Source organism: Aquarana catesbeiana, linkage group LG05, assembly GCF_042186555.1.
Source record: "Aquarana catesbeiana isolate 2022-GZ linkage group LG05, ASM4218655v1, whole genome shotgun sequence".
In the NCBI taxonomy this organism is placed as follows: Eukaryota; Metazoa; Chordata; class Amphibia; order Anura; family Ranidae; genus Aquarana; species Aquarana catesbeiana.
In genome coordinates, this window is record NC_133328.1 from 410,618,094 (window position 1) to 410,630,579 (window position 12,486).

The following is a 12,486-nucleotide window of genomic DNA, read 5'->3' on the forward strand; positions in this document are numbered from 1 at the left end:
ATGACCGCAACATACAGGGATATACAATGTAATACTGACACATAATCACACTTAGGTTGGACTTGATGGACTTGTGTCTTTTTTTCAACCTCACCTACTATGTAACTATGTAACTATCTGCATGTGCAAGGTCTAGTCTTCAAATTTTTCATTTTACATATTATTAACAAACACCAAACAAACACGTTTGAGTTATCTTAAAAATCATGTAAGATGAAAAATATATATTTTTGGAGGACTACACAATCACCACAATTCTAAATAAAAAGGCATAAAGAAAAAAAGAAAAGGAGAAAGCAATACACTTTACAACCAGCTTGTACATCAGCTGGTCCAACTGTACCTAATTTGTTTTGGCATTTTATGAGTACAGATTGTTTATTACCTTTCATTTTGATGTAAAATTCTCCCAATAGGCTATCCATTTCAGATTCAACAGTGCACATATTCTGGAAAAAAATATAATTAAGAAAATAGTAATGAAACAAAAACGGGGTACATAATTTCTAAGGGGCAAAGATCATCTGCAGATCCAGTTTGGAAACGGTTTGTAAAACATCAATATTCAACAAGTACGCTTAGGATGTAAGTGACCATTATGTTAGGCAGGACCAGTGCCAGGACAAAGTCATCCGGTGCCCAGGGCGAAGATGGAAAACTGTGCCCCCCCCCCCCCGGTATTGATGGTGATCAGTGACTTGTGCATGGTTCACACTGGGGCAACTAAGTCGCCTGACAAGTCACTCCCCAGAAAGCAAAACGTGTGTATGAGCCCTAATGCCGCGTACACACGGTCGGACTTTTCGTCTACAAAAGTCCGAGAGACGCGACGGACTAAAGCCGGCTGACAATCCGATCGTGTGTGGGCTTCCCCGGACTTTCAGCTGACTTTTCCAGCCGCAAATCTGATGGACTTTAGATTTGAAACATGCTTCAAATCTTTACGTCGTAACTACGCCTGACCCAGAAATCCGCTCGTCTGTATGCTAGTCCGATGGACAAAAACCCACGCTAGGGCAGCTATTGGCTACTGGCTATCAATTTCCTTATTTTAGTCCGGTGTACGTCATCACGTACAAATACATCGGACTTTTGTGTGATCGTATGTAGGCAAGTCCGTTCGTTAGAAAGTCTGCCGCAAGTCCGCCAAAAGTCCGTCGAAAGTCCATTGGACGGGCTGTCGGACTTTTGTAGCCGAAAAGTCCGACCGTGTGTACGCGGCATAAGGCTTTAAGGTGAAGCAGAGAGACAGAACACACAGACCCTGCATTCTTTTCTCCCAGGTAGAGATCTAATGTAAGAAACAGGATTTCTGCATGTTTAAAGGAATGCAAGTCTGTGTTCTGTCCCTCTGATGAAGATCTTTCATAGCCTGGTGTCAGGATGAACATGAACAGACTGTAAGAGCAAGTGTTCCTCGGATCCTGTTCCTCTCTCTCTCTCTGCTGCCTGCATTAAACAACCAACCTACCATACTGCTGCCACTCTGCCTATCACTGACTATTCGTGCTGCTGCTTTCTATTCCTGAAGCAAAGGAAAAAAACACATTGCGACCTCAGAGGAGCAGAGGGGTAATTTTAGCCACTTCCTCCTCCTCTGGAACTGCTGCTTAAAGTTGTCCAAATCTGGTGGAAGTGGAAAGGGGAGGGGCTGGAGTAGCATGATTGGCTAAGAACTGGCATGTGACTGCACAGATCCCTCCCTATGCTGACCAAGCACTGGTATGACATAATCCTGCATCTCCTTGCTGTGCTGTGAGTTTTGCCAGCATAGCTTTCTGAGCATACAAGCAGGGGCGGGCTGGGGGGCAGGAGCGCTGCTCGCTTCAGGAGATGGGTCTGCTGCAGTCATTATGACAAGCAGGAGACCAGGTCTGCGCTTCAATTGGCATCAGATGGGCGGCCTGGCTGTGCGAGCGCCACTCGCATTAACATTGGAGTCAGCGAGGAGGGGGGGGGGGGGGGGGGAGAAATCCACTGCAGGAGCTGACAGGCGTTCTCTCGCTTGTGAGATTACTCCAGAAGTGAGGGGCAGGGCGGGACTGGTCTCAGGCTTGTGCCGGGTGCAGGAGCACATTCGGCACATGCTGTTGTTATCTATATAGCACGGCCGGTACACCAGCACTTCTACTGCGCCCCCCTTCCTCCAGTAAATGGTCCCGCCCAGGGCATCCTCCCCTTCCGCCCCCCAACCCCCCCCCCCCCCCCCGTACTGGCCCTTGGCAGAACACTCTACTAGATATATTTTGCTACTGCTCTGAAAATAAACTATGCATCATTGTCACAATTTTTAGGAAAAGTGGTCTTGTGTCAAGCTGCTGGAAGTTATCAATTCTATAAAGAAACCTCTCATAAGAAAAAAACATGAAGGCTGACATTTCTGTCCTTCCCTTCTAAAAACACTGGCTGGGCCTTTTTCTTCAAATTTTAGGTGTCTGACCCAAAACAAATATGCAAGCAAAGTCTTCTGAGTTTTCTCTGAATTTCCCGAGCTACAGACTTGTTCAGGGTCTCAAAGAATATTGAAGTAAGGTGCAGCCAAGCAACTAGCTTTTTTTTTAGAAGAAGGTCAGAAATGGCAGCCAACATATTTCTGTTAAAGACTCCTTTAACACCTTGTACAGGGTTATTGAATTAGGGGAAACCTAAACCCAATGTAAAACTAGCATTTGTGAGCCAGTAAATATTTCAAGCTAGGAAAACAACAGATCGTTTTGAGATATACAGTAACTGTAAAGAGACATGTAGGAACTAGTGTAGCTGTATTTATTCTGCAAGTAAGCTTGCAAGTAGTTGTGGCTTGGACCCAAGGGACATCACTATCTGCAGGCTAACTGCAGGGGAGTTACTTCTCCTAGGAGCCCTTGACAGCAATATCATTATGCAGTCTCCACATCAACATAAGTGAAGCACCGGGTGATACTTTATTCACAATGGTGTGTTGTGGCTGACACTTTCAACACATATACCAGAAAATCAGCCTACCTCCGTGTACTCTTTATAGCTCTTGTTTATTTCACATAAGCTCTCCCGTGCTGCTCTGCTGGAGGGGGATGCAGCAAAAGCCTGCTTCATCTTACTTGCTCCCTCTCTTAGGCGTCTCTGGATGCAGTAGGCCTCATATAACTCATCAATCTTGGGAAACAAAAGCACAAACACCATGTTTTAGTACATAAATGTATTTCACCACATTAAAAGTGCATATCGTTGAACATTGTGTAAGGCATAGCTTTGTAGGCCAGTTGGTTGCTTTGGTATCTAGCCCAGTTTAAGACTTTTTTTTAAGTTTAAGTTTTTGTTTTTGCTGGTTAAAAGGTCTGCTTGCTGACGTTGATAACCGATATGAATGGACTGGTCCATTTTACAACCATATATCACCAAAATTTGCTTTGAATGTGGCCAATCTGTGTCACACATGTAGGTGGTTGTTCTTTGGCAATAGGTTCTTCTGTCATTTAGCCACTTCAGACACTGAGCTACCAAATGATTTGTAATTTTGGCCGGCTATTTAGTGATGCATACACCTCTGCTAGGCAGCAAGTTCACTCTACTACCTCTTGGTTCAGTATTACTGCTTCCTGAGTGAGCTCATTGGATAGAGGCAAGGACACCAATTTACTCTCAAATGACTGCACCATAGGCAAAGAGGGAACACTGGAAAAGGAACGATGAAATGCCCACTCATGCAAATGCCAAGAGTGTAAACTGCACTGTGCATGCGGCACTGACAGTACAAAAAAAATGCTAAATTAAAAAGGGAATTTTTTTTTTTTGGCAGAACAAACATACACCATTTTTTCTACCAAAAACTCTGCTTACCAACAATTTGTATTTTAATTTAAAGCAAAACTTCACCCAAAAGAGGAAGCTCCACGTGTTTTGACAGGTACCCGCTCTCACTTCTGGACAGATGCACCGTGGCGATCTGAGATGGAAGTTTGGCCCTCTTTCCCCAACAGTCTTCTGGGATACATCACAGGTCCTAGAAAACTACGGGACCATATACAAAGAGTGGCTCGGTCGTGAAGCTGCAAAGCTTCACTTCCTACTCCCCTTACTTGAGATGCCGGCGCCTGCACCTGAAGCCCATTGAAGAATCGGCTTGGGAGAGGACATCGCTGGATCCCTGGACAGGTAAGTGTCCTTATATTAAAAGTCAGCAGCTATATTATTTGTAGCTGCTGACTTAAATTTTTTTTTAGGGGGGAGAGCCTGAAGCTCCTCTTTAATGTGCTATTAAACCCAAAAATATGTGCTCCATTTCAGCTTACCAATTATTTGATGTGGTGGCTGCATTTGTTTGCCATTACTTTCATATGGATTTCCAGCCCGTAAGTTTGTTAATTTTTCCACTTCCTGTAAAAGACCAAGCTGTCTCGAGAGGGGTCTGCTTTTATTTATTTAAAACCTTAAGTGCCGGTTCACACCAGCGCGCTCTGCAAGACTGCATGTGATTCGCACCACAGTGCAAATCACATTGCAATGTCCGTGAGATGCGATTTTAGCCATACAGAAAGTATGGCTGATAATGCATCGCATTCATACCAAACTCGCACAGGACCCTTTTTTTGGTCCACACCAGAATCGAATTGCATGGGTGTCCACACACTGTCAGTTGGCAGTGCGATATGCGAGCTGAAATGGGGGTGTCATTAACAATGTATTGACACTCCCGGCAATTCGCAGTGTGAACTGCTGTGCGAGTCGAGTGCGATGTGGGAACCCGCAGTGGATTCGCAGGGTTCCCGCATTGCACAAGTGTGAACCGAGCCTGAATTCCAAAAGGAAAAAAAATCTGTTGCTGCTAGCAGGAGTTTGGCTTTAAATTGTCAGTCAAACCCTTCTAAATCTGCTAGGGTGACTTAAAAAGTAGAACTTCACTCTCAGTGAACATTGACTATTTTTAATCCTTATGTTGCTAGATGGATGGGAAAGTATATCATATTTGCTTGTTTTAAACTTTTTTTTTTTTACATTTCTTTAGTTACTTTCTGGTTTTCATGCCTAGGCAAACTATGCCATACAATTCAGGAGTCTTCAGGAGGGAGTTGTTTTTCTCAGCTAAGCACACCTTCCTTCCTGCCTAAACTAAAGGCAGATGGATTTCAGGAAGTAAATGCAACATGAATCATCTGCCCTTACTTAAAGCGGAGCTCCACCCAAAAAGGGGAGGTTCCGCTTATTTGCCCCCCCCTTCGTTGCCACATTTGGCACCTTTCAGGGGGAGGAGGGGGGGGGTGGGTACCTGGTTTTGACAGGTAAAGCGGAGCTCCACCCAAAAAGGGGAGGTTCCGCTTATTTGCCCCCCCCTTCGTTGCCACATTTGGCACCTTTCAGGGGGAGGAGGGGGGGGGGTGGGTACCTGGTTTTGACAGGTAACCGCTCCCACTTCCGGGTGACTTAGCCGCATCAAAGTCATCTGGAACTTTGGCCCCCCTCCTCCTTCCCCCATTGCCAGCCTGTTGACTTATTTTTCTGATGGAGCCTGGAGCTCTTCTTTAAGATGGCCACAGCCAGAAATACTAGAGGGGGGTGTTTTTTTTAAAGCGATTTCTTAACACAATAAAGCACGTAGACATGGATGGGCGAGTTTGCTTTGAACATTAAAAATGAATTAAATAGCGTTTTTGATTTGTGGTGCTCAGATAGTGTATTTCCTCTTTAAGATATGTATACACAGGCCAAAAATTGGTCGAAAATGGTCCGTTCGGCAGGAACCGGACAACTTTCGGCCTGTGTGTACAGCTCTCTGTTCTACAGAAGTCTGACTTACAACCGGCTTCTGTCGAATAGGCATGCTGGACAACCATTGGCTGCCAGTGCTGATCATTGAGTTCTGGCAGAGGGGGGAGTCCCCTTGTCAGAATACAATAGCACAGCAGGGGGGGGGGGGGGGGGGAATCGCCACGCTAATATCTCTTCAAGCCCGCTGGGTTGAAAAAAAAAGAAATGGTGTGTACTCAGCGCAACACTACTCTCTACCCAAACTGACAGTGCTACTGTCCAAAGGTGCTACCTCTCCATTGGAACCACCCTTAGACAGAAAGTGTGTTACTGGCTGCATCACTAGGTGAAAATAAAGGCAAAAGGCCTAAAAAAGGAAAACAAATGCAGTTACTACATTCAGGGGTTGGAAAATGTCATTTGTAAAATTTGTGTGTTGAAAACTACTATAACTCCCACTTTGAAGGTTGAAAACCTTCTCTCAATTAGTGTTGGGGACAAGCTTCTCGGGTCATGCCATTAATAAGTTCACTGATTAACAAACCAGCTCTTAAGGTGACAACTTTATTTGGTACAATGCTTCAGTGACTTAAAATAAATAAATGTTTTTAATTCCCAGGAATAGAGGATTGTTGGGGCATCATTGATACATACAGTACTTTGCCAGCCATAATCATGATGTAAATGAATAGTGCAAGTGGATTCCTCACACATAATTTTGTTCCTACACACAGTGATCCCAGGGTCTCATCATTGGTATCAGTGGGAGGAATAGTGTCCCATCATTGGTATCAGTGGGAGGAATAGTGCCCCATCACTGGTATCCGTGGGAGGAATAGTGCCCCATCACTGGTATCCGTGGGAGGAATAGTGCCCCATCACTGGTATCAGTGGGAGGAATAGTGCCCCATCACTGGTATCAGTGGGAGGAATAGTGCCCCATCACTGGTATCAGTGGGAGGAATAGTGCCCCATCACTGGTATCAGTGGGAGGAATAGTGCCCCATCACTGGTATCAGTGGGAGGAATAGTGCCCCATCACTGGTATCAGTGGGAGGAATAGTGCCCCATCACTGGTATCAGTGGGAGGAATAGTGCCCCATCACAGGTATCAGTAAAAGGAATATTGCCCCATCATTGGTATCAGTGGGTGGAATAGTGCCCCACCATAGGTATTAGTGAGAGGAATAGTGCCCCATCATTGGTATTAGTGGGAGGAATAGTGCAACATCATTAGTATTAGTGGGAGGAATAGTGCCCCATCACTGGTATCAGTAAAAGCCATAGTGCCCCATCATTGGTATCAGTGGGAGGAATAGTGCCCCATCATTGGTATCAGTGGGAGGAATAGTGCCCCATCATTGGTATCAGTGGGAGGAATAGTGCCCCATCATTGGTATCAGTGGGAGGAATAGTGCCCCATCATTGGTATCAGTGGGAGGAATAGTGCCCCATCATTGGTATCAGTGGGAGGAATAGTGTCCCATCATTGGTATCAGTGGGAGGAATAGTGCCCCATCACTGGTATCCGTGGGAGGAATAGTGCCCCATCATTGGTATTAGTGGGAGGAATAGTGCCCCATCATTGGTATTAGTGGGGGGAATAGTGCCCCATCACTGGTATCAGTGGGAGGAATAGTGTCCCATCATTGGTATCAGTGGGAGGAATAGTGCCCCATCACTGGTATCAGTAAAAGGAATATTGCCCCATCATTGGTATCAGTGGGAGTAATAGTGCCCCAGCATTGGTATCAGTAAAAGGAATATTGCCCCATCATTAGTATCAGTGGGATGAATAGTTCCTCATAATTATTATCAGTGGGGGGAATAGTGCCCCATCATTGGTATCAGTGATAGGAATAGATGCCCCATCACTGGTATCATTAAAAGGAATATTGCACCATCATTAATATCAGTGGGAGGAATAGTGCCCCATCATTGGTATCAGTGGGAGGAATAGTGCCCCATCATTGGTATCAGTGGGAGGAATAGTGCCCCATCATTGGTGTCAGTTAAAGGGATAGTACCCGGTTGTTGATGTCAGTGGGAGGAAAAGTACCCCAAGGGCCAGATAAAGGCAAGTAAGGGGCCACAGTTTGGAGTCCACTGGCGAAATGAACTGCTCAAATCAAACAAAAGGAAGTAAGAAGGGAAGAGGAGAGGTTCTGGAGCTCACAAAGGAGGCAGAGGAGCTTACAAGGAGGCAGAAAAACACAAAGTAACAATTTCATAAAAAATAGATTACAGGGACATCAAGTAGAAGATGTGTATGGGTTATTTTTGAATAAGGATATTAGTCTCACTTTAACTGTACAAGTTGAGGCTAGAAGCTGATTGGTTACTATGCAAATGTGTTGCAGATTCTGTCTGCTCTAATTTTAGTAACTGCCCCCCCCCCCCTCCCCTCTGTGTTTCGCCATTACTGTGGTGCTGTATAATAAAAGAGTATTAGACATCCATTGCATGAAAAGTGTTTTACTTATGTGTGCCAAAAGAAATATAGCCAATATAGACTTTTTTTTTCAAGGTACAGCAAGAAGGTTTTAAAGTAAAAAATATTCAACATGGACTATACAATTTGTAAAAAATGTTAAAAACAATTCCTGGGATCACAGCACCGTCTAGGCTAATCAAATTTGAAACAAGTGGCATTAGGTGTCAATAAATAGGAAGTGCCCAGCATCACATAACAGGATGCAGGACAACAGGTGGCATTGCAGAGGAGGAGAAGCTGAAACACGGCATGCACCAACATGACCAGCCACAAAACAGCTGCAAACCACAATATTCCATAGAAACGTTTACACTATTTATAGAAACTTCTCTATAAGGGGCTGCAGAGTTTCCATCAAGGATGCACACAAAGACCCATTTAGCAATTCCATACATTGGGCTGCTTCATGTACTATCTTTTACATTTTTTAATTCTCAACATAAAGTAAAAGTAATTTATGTATTGCAAGTGACCCTTTTTTTCAGTGTCATTTTGACCACAGTATAAGTATGCTATTTGTATTCATTTTGTGTCTCAAATGAACTTGGATGTCACACTGAAAGACATGACACATGCCATTAATGCGCATCTCCTATATGCTCTTTTGCTATCCAAAACTGAACTAATGTGATTCTGTATTTGTGAAACATTGTGGGTTTTGTCATATGGGAAGAACACAAACTTGATGGACAGGTTATTCCTGCAGAATTCAGTCATGATCATCTTTAGCACTAAAAAAACGGTCATAGATAAATCAAAATTTAGCTGGTCCAGTAGGAACCAGACGAATTTCGATCAATCTTTGGCCAGGTTAGTTGTACTGAAGTTGATCTTTCGTTCAACCAGCCTGTGTTTTTATTTCTTGTTTGACCACTGCCGTCTGCTATAGCCGCTAGCAGTGATCCTTGTATCAATACAATAGAGCAGCAGGAGGGATTCCCCCATCAACACGGACTATGCTGTTGTGGCAAACAGGCATTTTTCTTTCCTTCCACCTATGGTGGAAAGAACAAAAATTGCATAATGTATGGCCTGCCCAAAGGTGGAAGCTTTGGGCAGGCCATAATGTTCTCTCTGCAGCTACCACTACTAGAATGCTCCAGTTTAATGGGATATTTAACTCCAGACCTTTCAAAATTGAAGAATGAAAAATTCAAGGGCAATAAAATGTTACTTTAATTGCAAAATTTCAGACAGCCCCAAGTTTTTGAAGAAACTATAATGATCATAGCACACCTACACTAAGGCCTGGTCCAGACTACTAGTTTATTTTTGTTCTTTTGTGTTCTGATAGGGGAACGCCCCCCCCCCAAAAACACTCTGGTCAGTCATTGGCTGAGACTGCTTATCGGGAGCTGGTCGGATGCTGGTTTTCCAGCAAGCTCGTCCGACAGAAGCTGGTCAAACGGACGGCTTCTATCAGGACCGGCTGCCATACACACGAGCTGACAGTTGGCCGGTTTTTATTGAATCGACTGATGTCGCCTGACTTTTGGCCCATGTGCACTAGGGTTTACTGGAAAATACATAAATGGGTTTCAAAGCTTAAAAGTATGAAGCACAAAATGTCACTTGACTTCTCTTTTGCACTTATCACTTAGTCTTGCTCTACAACCCAGGGCACTCTAATAAGCAAATCTTGACCTTAGAAAGGAAAGTTGAGAGCTAGTTAGTAGTCTCCTGAAAAATGCTTCTGGTTACTGAGGTCTGAGGCGATCCATCACACTAAGGCCAGGTTCACACCGGAGCATTGCGATTTAGGCACAGCACGATTGTTTGCGTGATCCCATTGACTTCTATTAGATGTTTATTAGTGTTTTTTGTGAAAATGCAAAGTAATGCATGCTGCATCTTTCATGTGCTTTCAGAAAACACAGAGTCTAATAAATGTCAATTGGGAGCACATCTAAAAGCGCCTGTTAACTGCGCATACAATTACAGTGCACCGATGTGAACACAGCCAAAAAGATCAATGGAGAGCTGCAGGAGAAATCAGCTAACTTTCAACTTTCCTTCCTGTAGATTATTTTGAGGTCTTGCATTTTCAGTATGTAAATGCTTCTCCTTTGGTAAATGTACATAACTGCATGGTATTTTTCCAAGTGAGGCAATTGTCACAAGCATGATCTGTAAGAATCAGGTCATGTAGAACCTCCCTATGGAAAGAGTACTTTTTTCCTTTGCATGCACAGAGATTTTTTAACTTGTAAGACATTTCTCTATGTAGCTGGTTTTCTATAAATAAATCTGCATTATTAGGTGTGTATCATATCCATCCATCAGCCCAGTCAGACAGAACATCAGAGCATATCCCAGCAGTGCAGCAACGCAATGGAGGATAGGAAGGTCACCTCACTATCAGTCATTTTCAGTGGCACCTCTCGCTGTTCAGCCTTACAGTGATGAACATACTGACTGTTTCTAAAGGTCATAAAAAGAGTATTAAAGCTGTTTTTGAGTCCTAAAACCCTTTTTTCTATAGGCTTGCACCACCATATGTTGTTATGATTTTTAACTGATTCTAGCTACCTTAAAAAATGCTTTTCTTGTTGAAGAGGCACTTCTGCTCCCATGAACTACTCCTCCGCAAAAGAAAATCTATGCAGCATTTTTTACATCACTGCCTGTAATATACACTAGCAATTCTAAATGATAGTACCCGCCATTCTTCAATCCGGGATGCCTGATGTGGGTATTGCTTAAGCAGTGATCAGTAGCAATGCGGAGCTACATATACACCTTGACTGTTGCAACTCCCTTCTCATTGGCCTACCTGTCCAAAGGCTATCCCCTCTTCAGTCTTTCATGGATGCTGCTGCCAGACTTATCCACCTTACCAACCGCTGAGTGTCTGCCACCCCTTTCTGACAATCCCTACACTGGCTCCCGATCGGCCAGTGAATTAAATTCAAAATACCAATCACAACATACAAAGCCAATTACAACTCTGCCCCCAGCTACATCACCAATCTTGTTTCCAAATATCACCCAAACTGTCCTATCCAGTCCTCTCAAGCTCTCCTACTCTCAAGCCCCCTTGTCTCCTCCTCCCATGTTCATCTCCAGGATTTCTCCGGAGCCTCTCCCATCCTCTGGAACTCTCTACCTTAACCTGCCGGCTATCTCCTACTCTAGCGCCTTCAAGCAATCCCTGGAAACTCATCTCTTCACTGAACCCTATCACAGCTCCAACTAACCTTTTACCACTTCATTCCCCACAATTACAACCTTTTGTACCACCTGCACCACCCTATTAGATTGTAGGCACTTCTGAGCAGGGCCCTCTTAATCCTCTTGTATTTTATTGTATTGTAACTGTTTTTCCTTCTTTTTATATTGTAAAGTGCTGCGTAAACTGTTGGCGCTATATAAATTCTGTATAATAATAATAATAATAATAATAATAGTCTACCTCTGTCATTAGCTACAGATCACTACACTGATTGGATACACATAGCATTCAATCAGTGAGCTCCCTTGATGAAGTGTAAAAGCATTGCCTCTGATATGTCAATCACAACAGGATGGGCAGTGCTAGGCTGAGAATGCTAACTTAGATGAGTAAAGGCCATACCCCCCCCAACGCATATGTTCCATACACAGACTCTCTACACAAGAAGAGAGGTGGTGTATATGACCAGGACCGTTCAATTACGAGGAGTATTTGGCAGCACAGAGGTCCACATCTGATGTCTTTTGGACAGCAAACTCATTATGACACACTCCAACTGCTGTAACGGGAGGGAGCCTAGAGGCAAAGCTATAAACATGGAAGTTGTTACCAAAATACTTTAAAAATCAGTGTACATGGCTGATATGAAGCAGGCACAACCACAATTACAAGTGCATTATAATTAGATTCTCGAACATCATTGCAGAGCTTGCATGTTATTTTGCAAATACCTTGCTGATATGAAATTCCAGTCTTCTTATGTACCTCTCAATGGTCTTGATTTGCTATGAAGACATAAACACGTTTTTATAAACCAACTGGGCTACACAATGTAATAAAGTTCACACTTTATGGAAATTTCATAGGCATTCATGTTTCCCATTATCTTTCCCCAAACATTTTAAGCTCAAACAAATACAAAAGCTTTTCCTTTTTTTTTTAAATCAGGCTCCCCAAGCAAATACAATCTGTCCTAACACTGTAAAAATGGTGCATGTCAGTGATTTTGGTCATTGTTTAAAGTGTCTGTTAACATTGTTATTACTTAGAACGTCGGTAGTATGCCAAAAGGTCCAAATCTACAAAAAGTACTAAC

At 43.4% G+C, this 12,486-nt stretch overlaps 1 protein-coding gene across 4 annotated transcripts in view; it reads right to left on the reverse strand.

Moving 5' to 3' along the window:
- RIPOR2 (RHO family interacting cell polarization regulator 2) overlaps positions 1–12,486 on the reverse strand; it is a 233,411-nt gene that overhangs the window by 105,746 nt on the left and 115,179 nt on the right. For all 4 annotated transcript variants that reach the window (XM_073631170.1, XM_073631167.1, XM_073631169.1 and 1 more), the window contains exons 6-8: positions 12,122–12,175; positions 2,986–3,135; positions 386–449 (exon numbers count right to left, since the gene is read on the reverse strand). In XM_073631170.1, coding sequence (XP_073487271.1) covers positions 386–449; positions 2,986–3,135; positions 12,122–12,175 — 268 coding nt within the window. The remainder of the gene's footprint in view (positions 1–385; positions 450–2,985; positions 3,136–12,121; positions 12,176–12,486) is intronic.